General features: G+C 36.2%; 1 protein-coding gene across 6 annotated transcripts in view; it reads left to right on the top strand.

Annotated features, from left to right (window-relative positions):
* The window catches only part of lilli (AF4/FMR2 family member lilliputian), a 1,088,977-nt gene that overhangs the window by 944,142 nt on the left and 124,864 nt on the right, over positions 1–19,971 (top strand). For all 6 annotated transcript variants that reach the window (XM_069839798.1, XM_069839799.1, XM_069839800.1 and 3 more), the window contains one exon: positions 4,187–4,220. In XM_069839798.1, coding sequence (XP_069695899.1) covers positions 4,187–4,220 — 34 coding nt within the window. The remainder of the gene's footprint in view (positions 1–4,186; positions 4,221–19,971) is intronic.

Here is a 19,971-nt window from a genome sequence, read left to right on the forward strand (position 1 = left end):
TTTAACTAGATGGGGTACATGGCTAGAAGCAGTTGAATATTATGCCGAACATATAGACTCTATTAACAATGTTCTCCTTGCATTGGACTCTGAAGATGCAGTCTCAATTGATACTGCGAAAACAGTTACCTGTGACATAAGTGTGAAGAATGACTTAGCTCACATTCAGCATACATTTTCATGCATCATAAAAACGCTCAAAAGTCTCCAAAATAGGCACCTTTCACTATCTGAAAGTTTTGAAATTATAAATAGTACTGTGGAACAACTGAATCGTGGTAGAGGTAAAGTTGCAGATGCAGTAAGAGCTAAGGTGGACACTGTACTTTCAAAAAACCCTGGATATGAAGAACTACAAAAGGTTGTTGCTGTGATGAGTGGTGAATCAACAGTGAAGATTAACTTGGACTTATCCCCAGCAGACATTGTGAAATTGAATTATGTACCAGTTACTTCTTGTGACGTCGAACGCTCTTTTAGTCAGTATAAATCTATCCTCAGAGACAATAGAAGAAGATTCACTTTTCAGCACTTGAAAGAAATGTTTGCAACCTATTGTTATGGTAACAGACAATAAAAATTGTGTTTTGTTGAAACTACATTGGAAGATAAGGTACGTCCATTATATTTTTTGTTTAGTTTGATTAAAATGTACCAATATTTAACGTACATAGTCATTTTTTTATAATTTTAAGTCCATATTTAATTCCATATTTTGGTAAAAATCCATATTTAATTCCATATTTTGGTAAAAATAACTACATATATATTTACATATTTCATATATTTTTAGTCCATATAAATCCGTTCCCTGATAATAAATAATGTATGAAATATAGCGTAATTTCCAAAATGGTCGCAGAATTCAGAGTGGAGGTCGTGGACGGAGAATTTAAATTAACAGTCAGAGCCCGTATCCTTTTAAAAATGTGACCCTAAACAGCTGATAGACCGGTCGTATTGCCATGAAAATTGGCAAAGGGCATCTTTAGATCATAAATGAATTTTTAAAGATAAAAACAAAGAAACTATTTTTTTAACCAAAAATGACAAAATCTCACATCATTGTATCCTTGGGGACATTATACTGAAATTACTAACTTCCATATTTTTAAAGCTAAACTCACAAAATGTTTATCACTAGTATATCTGGTTGATAACACATGTACAAAATTTCGTCTCTCTCTATGATAAGTGGTTTGCATTTTATTAATAACTTAATTATATAGTGTATTGCTTAATGCAAAAAGTCCCTTGCGTTACAATTTACATTATTTTTCATTGATATTCACTTATAAGATTCTTTATATACATTGGAACAAACATTACTATTGGAATTTTCTGCACAGAGAATGGGTAAATTACTAGGAATTTTTATGATTATTAATTTGTTTTATTTTTTATAATAAAAAAGTATAGTAATTTACTTATTAATTTTACAGCAAAACCTTATAATAAGCTGTGATTCCATGTATGTAAAGAGCCATATAAGTGAAAATCACTTAAGAATAATGTCAATTGTAGTGCAAGCGACTTTTTATATAAAGCGATTCGATATTTTAATAAAATGCAAACCACGTATCATAGGCGGATGCAATTTTGTACACTTGTCACTATTAAGCAGATATACCAGTGATCAAAATTTGGTGAATCTAGCTTCGTAAGTATGGTAGTTATTGATTTCACTGTTGTGAACTCTTAAAACTAATGAACTTCGAGAAATTTCAGTATAGTGTCGCCTTATATGCGGAAGTCGGAGAGTTTGCACGAGGAATGCAGTTGGAAATGTTTAGATTTATTGTTATTTTATTTGCAACATTGTTGTTTTCATTTGTTACTTGCAATTTATTAAGTTCATGCTGCTGTAATACTATACTGTGACGTTTATGAAGGAGTGTATTGAACACTTAAATATATATTTATGCTGTAATAATTATTAAATAAGTTTTTATACATTAGTATGTTGACTGACAATAATGTTCTAAAATGTAAGAAGATCCTTTAGAAGTTTTTGCCCTTCAAATTAAAAATATCTGAGTTTTACTTTAAATATGCCTATCCCACGCGTGTTGAAAAGGAATAACAATGGCGGCCGCCTCGGTGATTGCGCTACTCTGGTATATCCACGGACTCTGCCTATACGTAGCCTCAGTAAAGATGAGTCAGTGGAATCAAAGACAACACTACGAGTACGTTCGCGTGATCGTTATTGTAGCTATAAAAGACAAATATGACACTGCACAGCGATTGTTATTGCACGATAATTTTATGTTAAATTTGGACTCTGAAATTAGAAGGAGATATCGGGAAAGATTTCTATGTGTTATCGTTCCAAGTTCATCGATCCATGACATATTTAAATTCCTTGATGCAGCATGATGTTAACACAGATTAGAAGACGGTATAGTGCCCTTCCCGCTGAAAATTTGAGTGACAGACATAGCTTTGAGAATTCCTCCCAAGTCGCATATATTTTACATTTCTGTGCGAATTTTTACAAAGTTGTTAAGGTAAAGCCATACAAATACAGTAATGGTGCAAAAACAGCGACCCTGTGGTTCTGTAATCAGACATGGATTTTAAATGGAGTGCGTGGCGACATGTACCTTAATATTCTGTTTTAAGATGATACTTGACTTCATTTCCATTGACATAAAAATACCCAAAGCAACATATTATATTGGAGCTTCGAAAATATTCGATCTCTCACGAAGAACCCTTCTATAATGTGAAACTAGGAATGTAGTGCGCTCTGAATCAGAGGATAATGGGTCCTACTTAAAAAATATTTAAATGTATGAAGGTATGTAGAAATTATTTTGCGGTTTATTTTATTAGCTATTTCGTGAGTTAACAGAGAAGGAACGTACTGAGGGAACTTCGAAAGGTAAATTGTATAGAAAATAATCCACATACCGCGGAGGAACTGAAAAATAACACCCGGGAAAGCGTAACTTCCATTTCGCAAGGAAAACTGCAGCGAATGGTGCCGCAGATAGTAAAAAAAGTGTCTACACCTGTGGAGTAACGGTTAGCGCGTCTGACCAGGTGGCCCGGGTTTGAATCCTGGTCGGGGCAAGTTATGTGGTTGAGGTTTTTTCCTCTGTTTTCCCTCAACCCAATATGAGCAAATGCTGGGTAACTATTGGTGCTGGACCCCGGACTTATTTAACCGGCATTATCACCTTCATTTCGTTCAAATGCTAAATAACCTGAGATGTTGATACAGCGTCGTAAAATAACCCACTGAAAAAACTACAAAAGTTTGGAAGAAGAAGGCAGACAGTTTCAGCATCTTCTTAATTTGGTGTAGTAAATAATGTTTTAACTGCTTATATTTAGTAATATTTTACATTAATGTGTGGTTTATCGAATCATTGATAACAATGATAACGTATTATCTCCGTAACAGTCAACTTCGTGGTCTAGAGACAATTCACATATTTGGCGTACATTGTCCTATATGCGATTATTGTTCCGAGTCCGGTGACTGGCTGGGATGGCATTAATGATTCCGATGCTGACAGGTGGGTCGTCCTGTCTCAGTCTTACCAGAGCTAAGTCCCATCACCAGACGAGTACGTGAAAATCCCGGAGCACGAAGCCGTTTCTATTTCAGCATCAGCAATACATACTGTACCTATCCCTCAACACTTCATCCAATCCTAATTTTAACTGTTGCAGATGGATGAAATGAGAGAGAGGTGGAAACTATTGGTGGAATGATAGTTACGGGAGTATCCGAGAAAATCCCTCTACAACGTCTTTGTCCATTACAAATTTCATCACGACGAGCTTTCTTTTGTCGTATAAACGTCAGTTTTCTTAAAAGACAATTTACAAGTATTAATATCATCAAACGAATTTGTCTTTGATTTGACCCGATTATCTATCTTTCATTACAGTCACTCCTGGTGTGTGATTGGCGGATTGTTTCCTTGCGACAAATTAAGAGCATGAGGATTTGTGGATACTAATATTTTAATCTTATCTTATTGTTGCGTGTAGTGTATATTGTCGTTACCGTTCATATCGACATTTTATATTGTGGCTAGGACTTTAGAGTTGGTATTGCAGAGTTGAATAAGAAACAAATAGCCTACGTTTGCCTGCACGCTTGGTATTTATAATGCTTGTTACATTAGTATAACTTGCTCATTGTAACTGTTGTGTCTTCTTGTTGCAGAGCGAGTCAGCCAGGTGCAGCCGCAGATCGCACCGTGAGTATACTTCGTCTATTCCATATGGCTTACGCCAGGTTTAGAGATCTGGTGCATAGGCCTATATGCAGTAGGATCGTACTTTTTTTTAGTTAGGCGAGGAGTAACGTTACTGGTTTCATTGAGATAACTATCTCATACATGCAAGATAATTATCTCACACAGAGTTCTAAAATTCTTACAGATTTTCCTTCATTGACAATTTCTTCTTGTCTGTGAAATTAATAATATTGTTTTAACATTTAAACTAGGCTAATTTAAATAAAATACAGGGAATATCAAAAGTCCGGTAACACTTTCAATAATTTATTACACAAAAACGACTAATGATAGCACTTTCAAACACACGTCAGTTTAAAGTCAAACTCTCAAAGTTCTGTTTACACCTTACAGAGATTCAATGTGTGAACCACGAGTGACTTGGCAGATGTCCAAACGATAATCAAACTCTTCCCATACCCTTTTCAACATATCCTCTGTGACCTGGCGGCAGGTTCTCGAATTCTGGTTTTTAGTTCCTCTAAATCACGTGGCAAAGTCGGTACAAATACACGATCCTTTAGGTACCCCCATAGAAAAAAGTCACATGCAGTCATGGGGTGACCTTGGTGGCCATGTCATGAAACATCTGTCCCTTACTCCAGCACGTCCTATACATACTTATACCTTTATATTTTTTACATCCTCTTTCTTATCCCAACTCTTTTATGTTTTTTCTTTCTCTTCTCTTCTCTTCTCTTCTCTTCTCTTCTCTTCTCTTCTCTTCTCTTCTCTTCTCTTCTCTTCTCTTCTCTTCTCTTCTCTTCTCTTCTCTTCTCTTCTCTTCTCTTCTCTTCCCTTCTTTCCTCTCGTCTTTACTGTACTATCTCCTTTACTCTTCTCTTTTGTTCTTACGTCTTCTTTACTCAATTCTCTCATCTTCTCTCAAACCCCAGCGCTCCCATCTCCTCTTTTCCTCTTATCTCCCCTCTCATCTTCTCTCTTCTTTTCTCTGTCTCTCCCTTCTTTATTCCCCTCTTCTCATCTTCTCTTTCCCCCTCTCCTCTTCTCACCTTTCGTCCCCTATTTACTTTCTTTGTAACAATAATTCCTCATATCATTACTTTTGTATTAAGTTCGCTTAAGAATAGTTAAGTACAAGCTGTCCGTTGATTGCGGAAAACTCCAAACTAGGAGGCTTTTTGTTCTTTATTGGTCAGTTTTTACACGAAATTTTAGAATAAGTGAAGGTAAAGCCCACAATTTATCCTAGGCCATGACGAACTAGTGCAACCGCTGAAAGAGTGGACGGTAAGTAGTAGAGATGAACAACGATCGAGAAAACAAGACTAACAGCGCCCGTAAAGCCGAAAACCCGCACGACAATGTTGTATTACGTCGCGTCCTTGACATAAAGACTGGTTGTGAGTCTTCCGAGACTCGATATTTTGATCAAGTCCCGAAATCATTAGTTGTTTATACCTGACTGAACATTTATCTCTTTTGGCAACTGTTATATATGTACAGCTGTCAAAAAAAAAAAAAGTGGCCGCACTCGTGAACAGCGAATATTTTCAAACTCCACTTCGGGTCGCGGCGATGTTACACGATGCATGTGCTTGTACAAGCAGTTCCGGAACTATGAAAGTGTTCCATATCTACGCCTCGTAGACCAACGGTAGAGTGCTTGTTTAATGATTCAAAGGTCGTGGGTTCGGGCCTTCTTCAAGTTTCATTTTATTTTTTAATCTTTCTTTAGCGATGTAAATGATATTCAAATTATCATTTATATCCAGTTATCGTTCTTTATGGATATCACGTTATTTATATTTTGTTATCGTTCTTTAGAGATATGAACAAAATTCAGGTCATCATTTGTATTCTGTTATCGTATTATAACGATATGAATAATAATTATTATTGTCTTTCCAATGGGGGTTAGCCGTATTTTACATATGTATGTTAGGGCTATAGTTTTATACACAAAAAAGATAAGCATAAAGAGAAATGGAAAAGAAAATTAAATTAGCTTACGCGATGTAAACAGAACATAAACAATCCGTAAATTAGGCATTGCGATTGCAAAACAAATATCAGGTATCAATTTGTAACATACAAAAACATTAACAACACACATACGTAACACTTCTATAACACAAATATGCACCTTTCCGTACCATATATCGTAAATTAATACACAATAGTCACACAAACACAATCAAACCATAATTACGACATTGCGACGACATCAAGCATCACATAACTGACTCACATACATAACAAATCAAGCATCCGTTACAACACATACACTTCAACATAGTGACCACACTTTTAAAAGTTACAAATTTGGCTCCAAGAAGAATAAATAGGACACTGTTACTAATTACTATTCTTCTACAATTTCTTAAATACATCTGTAATAAATCTGTGAAATTCCGATATGAATAATATTCACGTTTTTTATATTGTTATCGTTCTTTAGCGATTTAAATAATATTCAAGTTATCATTTATATTCTGTTTTCCTTCATTAGCATTATAAAACAATATTCAAGTTATTTATATTGTTATTGTTCTTTCGCAATATATTAATTAAACAAACCGATATTTATGATTTATATTCTGTTATCGTTCTTTAGTGAGACTGTATAAATAATATTCAAGTTATTTATATTGTAATCGTTCTTTAGCGATATAAATAACATAAATTTAATATTAGGTTTGGAAATATCCAGTTGCATAATACTGGTATTAATTTTTCTTTTTGTATTATTACATTATACTATCTTGAACCACAATAACATGAAAAGGAGTAACGAGGAATTGAACCTGAGACGTTGACATCTAAATTCCGACGTTCGTCCGCTGAGCTACGAGAGCAAAAGTGTGGAAACATTTTTGGAAAAATTGGCCCAATCACACTCTAAGATCTTCTGATGATTCGTAGAAGCTAGTCCAGGATGCGGGGGGCAAAGGCTAATTGAGATTTCCCGGTCTCTGACCGGGTCAAACATCCTGATAGAATTAATATTTAACCCTTGCCGTGACTTTCGGTGAAGTCCGGAGGGCCCAATTAGTCAAATCCACTCTCCTCATCTCCACGCTTGGGCCCCTTGGAATTTAATAAGATGCGAAAGAGATTGTGGTGTGCGGAAAGCAACGGGATGTTACCGCATTTAGGCCTATCCTTCCTAAGAAAACTGCAAACATGAACAAAGGAAGCTTTTAATAGAAGAAGAAGGATCTTCTGCGGACCTCTGGAAAAAGAACTAAGGAAGAGACTAGTGAAGTGCTTTGTGTGGAGTGTGGCATTCTATGGGGAAAGAACATGGACATTACGACGAAATGAAGAGAAACGAATTGAAGCATTTGAAATGTGGATGTGGAGAAGAACGGTGCGTGTAAAGTGGACAAGCAGAATAAGAAATAAAATTGTGTTTGAAAAAGTGAGTGAAGAAAGAATGATGCTGAAACTGATTAGAAAGAGAAAAAGGAATTGGTTGGGTCTCTGGTTGAAAAGAATAATAGACGACATTAGGATATGTGGATCATATGCGGAGACTAAGAGGAAGGCAGAAAATAGGAAAGATTGGAGATTGCTGGGATTGCAATGTAAGACCTGCCCATGGACAGAACATTTATGTGTGTATGTTCAGAATGCCTGGAATATCGTGTCTAAGAACAGTCGCTATTTGCAAAGACTAGTCAATTCCATGCCCACTCGACTGCAAGATGATCGAGATAAGAGGAAGATAGACTAAATATTGAATTGTGGCCTTTGTTTTGTTTTTTGAACGATTAATTATTTGAATGTTTTAAGGCCGACGCCAGTAAATTTGTTATGTTTATGCCACGAAAGATATTTTATTGAGAATAAAATTTTTTTTCTTTCCATTTGCAGCCACAATATCATAATGATAATGATAAAGTCAGGGCATAATATATTAATGAACCTGATGTTAATTACTAAAATAATCATAAAAGAGAAAGGAGCCATTATGTCTAGTTTGTCTCTCTCAAAAACAGAACAAAAAAGGGCATAAAAAGCACGAGGTTGTAGTCGAACGCAGGACCTCATGAAAAAGAGGCCTGAACGCTACCATTATGCTATCGAATAACACACAGTATACTTCAATTATAACTGTAGATATCAGGCAACGTGGTCCAACAACATGTAACATCGCCTGTCTCCAATTGTAGCGAAGATACCCGAAGGGAACTTTGATACAGGAGAGCGGCCACTTTTTCTTTTGACAGCTGTACCTATAAACAATCAAGTAGCCTATTTGAAACATCTCTTCCTTTCAGTGTATAATAATCCGTTCCCCAGTCTTTATTTAATTACTAGGCCCTTATTAAAAGGCTAGGAATTTTCTTTTCATATGTTTAAGATCAAGTGTGCAATCTCAAGTAAAAATACATTAATGTCATGTTTTATGTTTCTTAAAAATGCAAATTTATTTGAGAATTGTTTTTTTATTCGTCATATCATATAATAGAACCAGAACATTTTGATAACTAAGATACAGTTCTGTTTTGTATTTTTGTCTCATTTAAACATTTATGTTATTTATTTCATTGATATATGTTATTCAAAGTTACGAAATCTTTCCACGCCGACTAAATGCTATTTCGAGAATGACGAGCCGAGACTCGAAAGATAAATGTAGCGAACACAGCGAGCGAGAGCGCAGTTAGTTTAGTTCATCTCTATTAAGTAGTTGGTGTAATTTTGTCCCTGGACTTGAACATTTTGTGTGCATTACTCTCAAGGGTTATATTCGACAATTTGCAGGAAAGTGACTTTCTTTGTACTGTTCCACTCCATGGATTCCATTGTGTATTTCGATATGAATATTTTACGAGTGATTCGATGTAGGCTTAAGTATCTGAAACCTGAATTCGTGGATAATGTGGTTATTTATTTTAAAAATCTGTTTTGAACTGCAGAGACTTAAAATTCGGTAGACTGTACTACAATAACGAAGCAATGCTGACGAAGACTGGTAGATAAAGGTGCAATGAGGAATTAATCTCACAAGAACCGTTAAAAATCGAGTTCTAGCTCTTTGGTGATAAACTGGACTTGACATTAGTCTGACAATGAGTTAGAGCCTAGCTATGGCGGTAGTTTGAATTAATCTTCCAATTATGTATATGGGTAACTCATCAAGCGTTTCTCCGTCCCCGTTCCGAGTCAATAAACCACAGTTGTTGATATAGCGTTGTCAAATAGGCCACTAGCGGTTATGAATCACAAGAGCTGTTCGCTGTTTGTGCACGTTAATTGAGGGCCAGTGTGACTTCAAAGGCCGGCTCTACGGGAGCTAATGCGCTTCACCGCCGATTGTCTTCTATGTAATTTGTGGGCGCCTGCACCTTGCAGCCCGGAAGCAGGTGCATCGATATATCGAAGTGATATAAGCAAGAAGTTGCAGTGTAAGTGTCTTTCATCAGATGTGAGAAGAGTTTACTATTACTCCTTAACAGTAAAAGGATAGTGTCCTTCAGAAATTGGCTCATTTGATCAATGCAACTGAGATCAACACCATTGACGTTATTCCTCGCCATGTAGTCGTTACAGAGCGAGATCACAGCTTGAGACAGCATAAACCATGAGAGAAAAAAGTCTAATTCTGGTACGAGCCCATAGAAGTAGGTACTGGAAAACGAATTTCGAAATAGGTGAGAAAATAAAAAAACGCACGTTCCTATAATTCATGTAACATTACCAGTAAACAGAAATGTTTACAGTAAAATTATGTACAGTATTTAAAATTTAAAAAGAATAGATAATGATGCATCAGGGAATACGGCTTACGCAACAACGGTATGGACAACTGACTGGAAAGAAGTAGAGAGGTCCTCCGTATCAGAGATGTTCTGACGAATTTGTTAAAGCTGTAGGGGGAGATGGATGTCAGTAGCCAGATACCGTTCATTATGGAGGTGCTCTACAGTCAGATGAACATGAATTTGTGTCTATTATTGATGGATCAGAGACATTAAAGAGGCAGTGTGTGAAAAGTGTAAACATAAACTAATTGAGATTGCCTGCAGAATATATTAGACCCGATGGACTGGTTCACCGTGTGAGAAGAATAGAACCTGTAGAATATTGCTCTTTAGGGGTTACCTTGGGCATCTTTAAAACTATTTGTAGGCCTACTGGCGTAAGATAGCAAGTAGATGTAGAAAGTATTCGTTAATAATTCAACCACTAACATGAACCCTTGTCCTACGATAACAAAATTTGAACCAGACATCTAGCATTGAAACTATCAAGACTTTTTATCTAGTAGCTTTTTAGAATAAGGTATCAGTTTCTTGGTCAGCGGTCAGATATCAGTAGGGTTACGCATAAAAATATTTCTGTATAAGAATATGCCTTTAGATCAGTGGTCTTTAAACTTTGAGTTCGAGGACCCCTTTCATATAATGTGCATTTTGCCAGACCTCTAACATACAGTATTAGTATCTATTAATTTGAGAAATTCGTTCCGGCACCGTGAGTCGAACCCGGGACCTCTCAGTTCTGCACGCTGAGAGCTCTTTCCATCTGTGCTATACCGGGACACGATCCACGGTGCCTTAGTACCATCTTAGTATTAGCTTTATGTTCTTGCTTAGTACGAGGTAAGAAATTATTTCCATATACAGTAATTAAAAAAGCTACTTTCTCACTATACGAATTATTACAAATTCAAGTTTACTTCACAGTTAAAAAAAAAGTTTTGTTAATGTAATTACGATATTTTTAAATTAAAATTGAAAGAAAAGAAAGCCTAAAATAAAAAAAAATATAGAATTAATATCACTACCTAAAAAAATAATACAAAATAATATTCTATATGTATATTGTTGCTTGCTATGGAAAAGATAGTGCTGTTCCTTTACCACTAGACGTGCAATATTTAGTTAAGTGTTTGAAACACGTATACGTATGTACGTAAATCGGATTCGACATCTAACCGATTTCGATGCTTGTTTTTCTACGCAGGATTAGAAAAAGTCTTTTTGCATAAATAGGCTATATTGGACAGAAAGGAAGTAATATTCCTTACGCATATCCGAAAGTTAGAAAGATTATTCTGCTTGAAAATAAGTTTCATGGAAACGTCATATTTTCCTAAGTTGGTCCTGTTCTGAAGAAGTCAAGGTTTTGATTTCCTGAATTTTTATTGACCATGAAATGGATCCCTTATCCAGTCAGTTGATTGTAAAGAATGATTAATTGGAATTTCATGGAATTTTATTACATTTTTTATATTGAAATAGCGAATCAAATCTGAGTTTGAAAACTCGTTTGCGACCCTGACTATTAACTCTCGGAGCTTCAGGGGTCCGCGGACCACACTTTAAGAATTGCTGCTTTAGACGATAGTAAAATCGCCGACTGAGACGTTGTTCCGTGAATGTGTTCCAAAAATGTTACGTGCAAAATGCCTTTGAAATATTCACGCATTATCGAATATATCAGGGATGTCAAAGCGCCTCTATTACGTGCTCATACTACTAACAATATAGTTCCGTCAAAGTTCACTTTAAGCAAGATACAGTACAATCATCGCTCTTAAGGAAATTTTGTGTGTGGTTTCTGAGAACATGCAGTGCAAGCGCTTTGACATCCCTGGACTATATCAACATCTCTTTATCGGTAGAACATACGAGTTCGAATTCAAGCCCAGGTGAAAGCGGGACGTTTCATCTCGTCTTAACTCCAGGATATCTTCAGGACTGAGCAGTGATTTCTTCCCATGCACAGGGAGGAATCAAAGATGGTCACATTGTTTTTCATGGGTGATTAACTTCCTGCCTCCTTTGTATCTTATAAAGGCGTATATGCGAACATCTTTAGTTTATACGTTATAGTTACAATGGCTCACAGAAATGAACATACATAATTTTAATTACTGGACAAGGAAAAAATATAATAACGTGCATATTTATATACTCTATCACTTACTTATGCAATATTTTGAAAAATAATAATATTCGAAATTCTGTTTGATCGTATTTGCTGCAGTAAGTACTACAAAATTGAACGTACACGTCATTTGTTTTACATTATATCGAACTTAAGAATAGAAAGGAAACCCCGAGTGCAAAAAGAAAAACTTGTGTACGAGAAAGACACTGAGTAGTTAAATTTGCTAAGGAAGGTAAGCAATTATGAGAAATTGTAAAAGCAGTTGAGATCTCGATATACAATTCAAGGAATTCGATATCAATGTAAATATGAAGGAATATCAACAAATAAAGCAGGAAACAGTGGAAACAGATATTAAATTGGCAGGTCTAAAAGAAATAATAGACGAGTGATTCGCCAATATCCACTTCAGAGCATTCCAAATTTAATATATGGGAGGTTGCTTCTGCAATTGATTGGTCACGTGAAACTGTGACAGGATACTAAGAGCAGCAATCTAGCATAGACGATTATCAAGGTAAAAGCCATGGATTAATAAAATTAATCTGCGAAAAGTTGGCAAAACAAAACAGGAATTACATTTAAAAATTCTTGAATTCTGTAGTGTTTAGCGACAAAATTAAGTTCAACATATATGCATCGGGTGGTCATCGGTATATTGACGACAAGCTACTACAACCTTCGATAAACACAATTTACGTCCGACGATGAAGCGCAGGGATAATACTGCTTTAGGAGTCTATAGTATGTCTGCTTGTGGGTGCAATATTCACTTTATTTACACCACAATGGTCCAATTTGAGCCCATTTCAGTATTGGAGATTAACGTAAAACAGAGTGCAACCAAAGAACTATTGGGATCCTATAGTAAAGTAACGATCCTGAAACATACAGCTCTCAGTGCAAAGTTACAGTTGCGCGACGATACGAAGAGAATTACAGCTCCTCCAGTCATCAGATCTCGATCCCATTGACGAGAATTTGTGGTGAGATGCTTGGGCTAATCCCGTAGAAAGGACTCTGTGTCGATCTTTACCGAGAATATACTCCGGCATCGTGAAGACCTGACTTCAAGCGAATAGCGAGAAGCTATTGAGATGACAGTTCATGTATCTGCTGTACGATCTCTACCAGGTAGGACCCAGGACAACAGCCTCTGATACCACAGAGAAAGAAACTCTTGCACACGTCCTGGCTTCCTGTCATTTCGGAGACGTACTACGTAACACTAATCATCACAGGCTCCGCTAGACGAACTTCGGTCAAACGGTTTCGAAGTCTTCGAGGAAGTTCATTGTTTGGCAACAAACGGTAGTGCTCGAAGAATTGATATGATTGCCATCCCGCCAAATACCTATGTGGGCTATAATAATATAATCGATACTACCGTCCTGTCCGAAAACCATGCTGGCCAAACAGAGGAAGTACATGAAGAGAAGAAGAATATATACATACCAACAATATCATATTTTCAAGAGAAGTATAACTTACAAGACATAGAAGTCATCGGATTAATGGCGGGGGCTCACGGTACAATTCCTCTCCATTTGTGCAGTATTTGGAAAAGGTTCGGTTTGAACAAGACCAAAATCAGAGATGTCGTTATCGCTGCTCTGCGTGGGTCATTAAGCTTGCTTCATCATCACCTTTATTGTCAACATCAGTAAGGAAGATACCATCCCTTAGTATTCACCTACAGCTTATTTCTTAATACTTTTTCATATATTTGTTTATAAATGTATTATAAATTGTATTATTAATAAGTTAAAATAACTAATATTCTTAGCTATGCTCTGTCTGTATTAGCAGCTTATTTCTGGTAAATCTTTCATATTAATATTTGTTTGTAAACTTGTATTGTTAATAGTTAAAACAACCAATTGTTTGCTATGCTCTGTCCTGTAGTGGCAGCCCGTAAATTCGGGGGAAGTTATTGTTCAACAATAAATGTATATACTGTACAATCAGGAAGGATGTTATTGTAATTGAACAGTTTAATGAATTCAAAATGCTATGACTAGTGTGAATCTTATTGTTTACATTTATTCTGGTTACTTATTAAAGTAATAATTTCCTAGTAAATTAATATTCAAATTACGAATCATACGGAAATTATTTTATCAAATTGAATTCAGTACCTTGTTTTATATGGGCTTGATTAAGACCTGTATCTTTCTTCAGTCATTTCACTGTAGCCTATCCTAATATGAGTACCATCAATTCAACTTATGACATTTGGGAAGCCAGAAAGGTAATGAAATTCATTAACGATGGTCTTGGCTTCATCTCCTCTGGGCATTATCCCTAACATGTTCATTGGTCGTAGCAACAATTAAATATGAAATTACTTTTATGATTCTGCATAGCCTACTGTTTTTTGTTCTGTTAAGTAAAAAATCAGAAGACCCAAGAAAATGCACTAAAAAACAAACAAAATGAACATGGGACCTTGGCTAACAGTTGTTTTGTGTCCACTATGTTCAATATTGGTCCTTAGGTAAACATATCTACTGATCTATGATTAGATAATTTATCCAATGATTTACCACAGGATAAAGTTACTCAAAGTTGTAGAAACACTTTTACAATAATTTTGTATTTATCAAGAGGATAAAAGTTATCCAGCGTTCTAGAAACCGGCCGTAAAGCGATAGTGCACGTTCAGTTTTGAGAAATACTTATTATATTACTTTATAAAGGAGATGGAAATTCATTAAACTAGTTCAGTGTGTCTTTGTTAGGTGTAACATCTTCAGTTGCCGAGATGCAATCAGTTAGTGAGCGTTTGATCCCTAGCGGCCCATGATTTGCATCAAATAAAGAAGTGCAGCAGATTTAGATACTGGCCGCGTTAAGTGGAATGCTTATTGTGCGTGTGTGCGGATATGCACGCGCGCCTTTGTGTGTGTGTGTGTGTGTGTGTGTGTATTCGGCAGGACGCGACGGGGGAGGGCGCTCGGAAATCGATACAGACACGTGCACCTGCACACGATAATGTGAAGAGCTTCATCTGCTCTACATTTTACCGCGAATTACGTGAAAGCAAAATCATTTCCTTACATATACGCCTACCGTATCCACATCTCCGAAACCGTATTCGCCGATGTGATTTCTGAAATAATGTTTCCCGGCTCGACATAATAATAATTTAAAAATCACGAACTCAGTTTAGAAAATTGTGTATTGTAGCTCAGCCATGTAGGATGCGTTTAAATACTTTTGCTGATTCTGGTGCAGTGTTGCCAACTCGATTCTTAAAAAGCCGCTATGAAACAGTGCAGAAATCGCTAAATTGTTATATTGTCAATGTAAAATGAAATTGAAGGGGTGAGAATGATATAGCCCTAAGTCACACATACAAAATTGTTAAAGGTTTAGAGTCCAATGCTGTTAGGTGCGGTATTATTTCTTCGGCTTATACTTACATCATTTGTTGAGTAATTTTTATAATATTTTAATAGTAGCTTTTCCATATATGTAAGAAATGAACTCACACAAAAAAAAAAAACATTTTGTATAGCTTTGGACTATCTTATTCTCACCCCTTCGATTATTTTGCTGTCGTGAGTGCTAAAAATATCCGCTAAATCCCTATATCAACAATACAAATTACGTAAATTTTACCCGCTAAACTAATACAGAAAAACGCCAGATCTAGCGGGAAAACCGCTGGCAACACTGTTTTGGTATGTATAATGGTAACTGTTTTCACCAGTAGAACTGACAGTGAGATGGCATTTGAATTTATACTCGGCGCATTTCGAACTGGCGGACCAAGGTCAAGCAATGGACTGCATTTGCCACGTGTGCTGACCCCCAATCCTGGACCATTCTCCTCAATTAAAGCCAGCTGGGACAGCCGGGATTACCAATGCTTCAGTTCACAGTTCAGTTGAGTGACTCGTGCGTCGTTTGTACTTGACCTTGATCCGCCAGTTCGAAATGCTCTCTGAGTATAAATTCAAATGCCATCTCACTGTCAGGTCTACTGGTGAAAACAATTACCATTATACACACCAAAACAGTGTTGCCAATTCAACGGTTTCCCTCTAGATCTGGCGTTTTTCTCCTTCCCAATAGAATTAATGGAGGGGTCTCGCCTCTCCAAACAATTCGAAAAGAAATGTCTCATGTTAACGAAATGATTATTGATTTGTTTGAATGATGAACTGGGACATATGAAAAAATGGTTATTTTAAAGCCATAGTGAGGGTCATCGCTGTCAATTATTGCAATTGAACAATAGGCCATAATTATTACCAAGTAGAAATGAAGATTGGACATAAAAAGGTGTAAGTACCAAAGAGACGAACCGTAGAACACAGGGCTTTCTTGTGCAACTGGTAATGTAATAGCATACGTTTTATACATCTATGAGAGAAGCTAAGTTATAAATAAAATTGCAATGGAACTTTCCATTTTTCTTAGTGAATTGAACCATGAACATGCTAAGTTAAAAGAAAAAAAACTAGGATATTGGCACTTACAGCCATTCCGTTTTGTATGTTCAGTCTTAAAATGATGATACGTAATTAACATTTGAATTAACAATTTATTCCACTATTTTTGACTAATATTATTAATATTAAACAGTTAAATTTATTACGAAAATTTAAAGTAACCGAGTCAGCATTGTTTCGGTGATGATCGTCTTCGCGGTATGTGCTTGTTAAGGGATCGGTGATTTCGATGTACGAAATAGCTATTGGTAATGGATAAATTCTTAATAAAGAAAACTCTCTAAATGAAACTGCAATGAAGGATAAATTGGGTTGTTGTAATGGCAGTGAAAAAGTTTATGTTCATCATCGCTGCAAAGATCAACGAGGGTGAACAAACCATTGAAAGGGAAAAGGTAGCGCATAAGAACCATATTTTTCAACCATCTTGAATTAAGCAATTTCCATAGGTAGTAGGCCTATATGAAAAGTCAGATTTTTTTTTGTGTGTAAAATATATAACGAATTCTTTTTAGAGACAACAGTTAGTTTTTTTTTTTTTCCGGACTTTACTCCTCCCCTCCAATATTTCAAAGAAGTCTGCGCCTGTGGGACGGACAGACATATATACGAGATGAGTTACTTGCGCGTTATACGAAATTATGCAATCCCGCGCATTCACTTCCGTATACCCAGTAGCCTACTCGTAATCATATCGTAAATGCAAACTATTATGTCGTAATACAATGAGTCCCAGCGGACGTTCCCGGTGTTTGTGTCGTCGGCCCCTGATCACATATAGATTGGTAAGCCTAATGCACTTTCAAGACAACTTTTATCAATTTCACTATGCTGCCATCTAGCGACTGCAAAAGAAGTCACGTTATAACCCTGATGGAATTGCATGGAGTCATGGATTGCAGCAGTACTTTCATCTAGCGGTCGCTGCCAAAAATTAATTTTCTAAAGTGGCGATCCTAGTGGTTGTTCTCTTTTAATTGTTGTCATTTTATAACATTGAAATGACCAATCCGATATGAGGGGTTCAGAAGCACAGGGGTACAAGTGCGTTAAACTTAGTTTTGAGAAAATTTACGTCAAAATTAAGAAGTTCTGAGAAATTCCACATGACGTCTAGGTTTGTTTTATTTTCTATTATGGTTAAAGAAGATGTCAAAATGTTTTTTGAGTAGGGACATGTAAGACAATCTGAAGCATGAAGAAATCGTGTTAATAATAATCATCAAATTACCTCCAATTATGATATAATATTAATGAAACAAAATAAGGGGAACAATCTGGAATTTTTTTGACAGAGAAACATGTATTGTTAGAAAGTTTTTGCATTTTTTACTGTTTATCATAATCTGATTCCACTATTCGATCTTCATTTTCTCCATTTTTGTCTTCTTCATCAAAGTCCAGAGGTAGTTTTTTTGCCATTCCCTCGTGCGGAAGAAATTTATAGAAGGGATGGTGTACAGATAGAATAAATGATAGTAGATCTATGAGATTCCTACGAGTATCGTTTACGATTATGATCTTCAGTGGATCTTTGTAAAGCTTTAGGTGAACTTTACGAAGAATTCTACCACGCTGCCCACGCTTTTTGAGGTCAAGTGCAGACATTTCGTGTGTTCATTGAGGGTTGTCTTGTAGAAGAACTCATATGGCGAATTCTTCTCGAAATGAAACCAAACCGTCTGGCGAATTTCTTTCACAAATTCCTTCATGTATTTGTTCATTTCTTCTGTAGAAAAAAGCCTTCCGTTGTGATTTTTACAACCGAAAATCGCTTGCTTGCCTTACAAATCACTTCAATCCAGTCACTGGGGACAAAAATGTATGATGTCCAACGTCAGCCAAAGAAATACAAGTGTACTTGTAACCCTTTTCCATAAAAATTTTCCTTGTTATTGGTAGGCTAACTTAATTTTCCTTGGCACCATCAGAGATCAGCAGATCAGATCGATATTTATTATATCCCTTTACCAGAACATTTTCAGATGCTTTAGCTAACCAAAGATGCACTTAACTCATTTTTCACAAATTTGTCACTTGTACTACTTTGCTTCTGACCCCTCATATAGACTATATGTGACCAGGAGTACGACCGACCCCACTGCTACTGCCGCTGCTTGCATCCGTGAACTCACGACGATTCGTCGGATAAAAGCTACGGTTTGTTTATGGCGATCTTCGCCGACGATCATCGCTGGCGATCTTCGCTGGGATTCCATCTTTTTGATTTGAATGTGCATGGTTTCTTTACGGCGATGAACGTCAACGAACAGCGCTGGGCTCGACGAACATCATCGGAGTTTGCCTTCGAAGCAAAAACCTGGCATCATCGCCGAGAAACCAATTGTAAAATTACTATAGGTCATGAACTAAATCATTTAATAACACGTGATTTGCACATTATACATACCATAATGGTGGTAGAACAGAAATATTTCTGCAATTTCTCCACTAATAAAGACGAGATATTAATTGATTATGTGTCTAAACACAAATCCCTGTTCGACATGAGCCAAAAAGAAGAACCAACGTAAACAATAACAAATCTATATTTTACAGCAACCAGAACTGTTACTACACTTGAGTAAAATGATTCATAATTGAAGGACACACACGATGCGGAAGATTGCTACTGAAGCATAACTTTGAGTGTGAAATAGTAAGTGAAGTGAATGCCGAGCAAAGGAGAGAAGTGCAACAACCTCCTCACATTATTTTTTTTTATTTGTAACATTATTTCCTAAATAAATGTTCCTAAATGAAAAAAATAACATTGTAAAAAGTAAAAATAAAGTGTTTATGTCATTGGTATTTACCTTAAAGTTACGCTTATCTTTCAGCTGGGCTTATTGATGTATGAATAAATTTTGTGGGTAATTTTACAATATCATTTTCAATTAAACTTAAAACAAAATGAAATTATTCGAGAGAAAGTCTGAAATATTCCTTAAAATTGGTGGGATCATTTTCAAGATGTCTTAATACCAATGAATTGAAAGAACCCTCTGTATATCTATTTCCATACATGACATTAACTACTTTAAAGATCCATACTTGTTTTTCAAGGCAAAACTTATAGTATAAGGTTATCATATTATCATTTTGTTATTATCAGCTGATCAGGCATAGTCAACTATATAAAACAATTTACTATCCACCTACGAAGTTCGCCGGTAAAGAAACGACTCTCTGACGATGAACGCTGGCGATTTCAATAGTCAGCGTTGATTGTTCGGCGAAGATCGTTTATGGACAAATCATAGTTTAAAATTTAACGTATTCTTGATCGGGATAGAAATGTAAAAGCAGCGGTAGCGGACGGACCTGCCTCTTGTCGGTCGACGGAAACACCAGGAACGTTCGTGGGACTCACTGTAGACCAG

This window comes from Periplaneta americana, chromosome 11 (genome assembly GCF_040183065.1).
Source record: "Periplaneta americana isolate PAMFEO1 chromosome 11, P.americana_PAMFEO1_priV1, whole genome shotgun sequence".
In the NCBI taxonomy this organism is placed as follows: Eukaryota; Metazoa; Arthropoda; class Insecta; order Blattodea; family Blattidae; genus Periplaneta; species Periplaneta americana.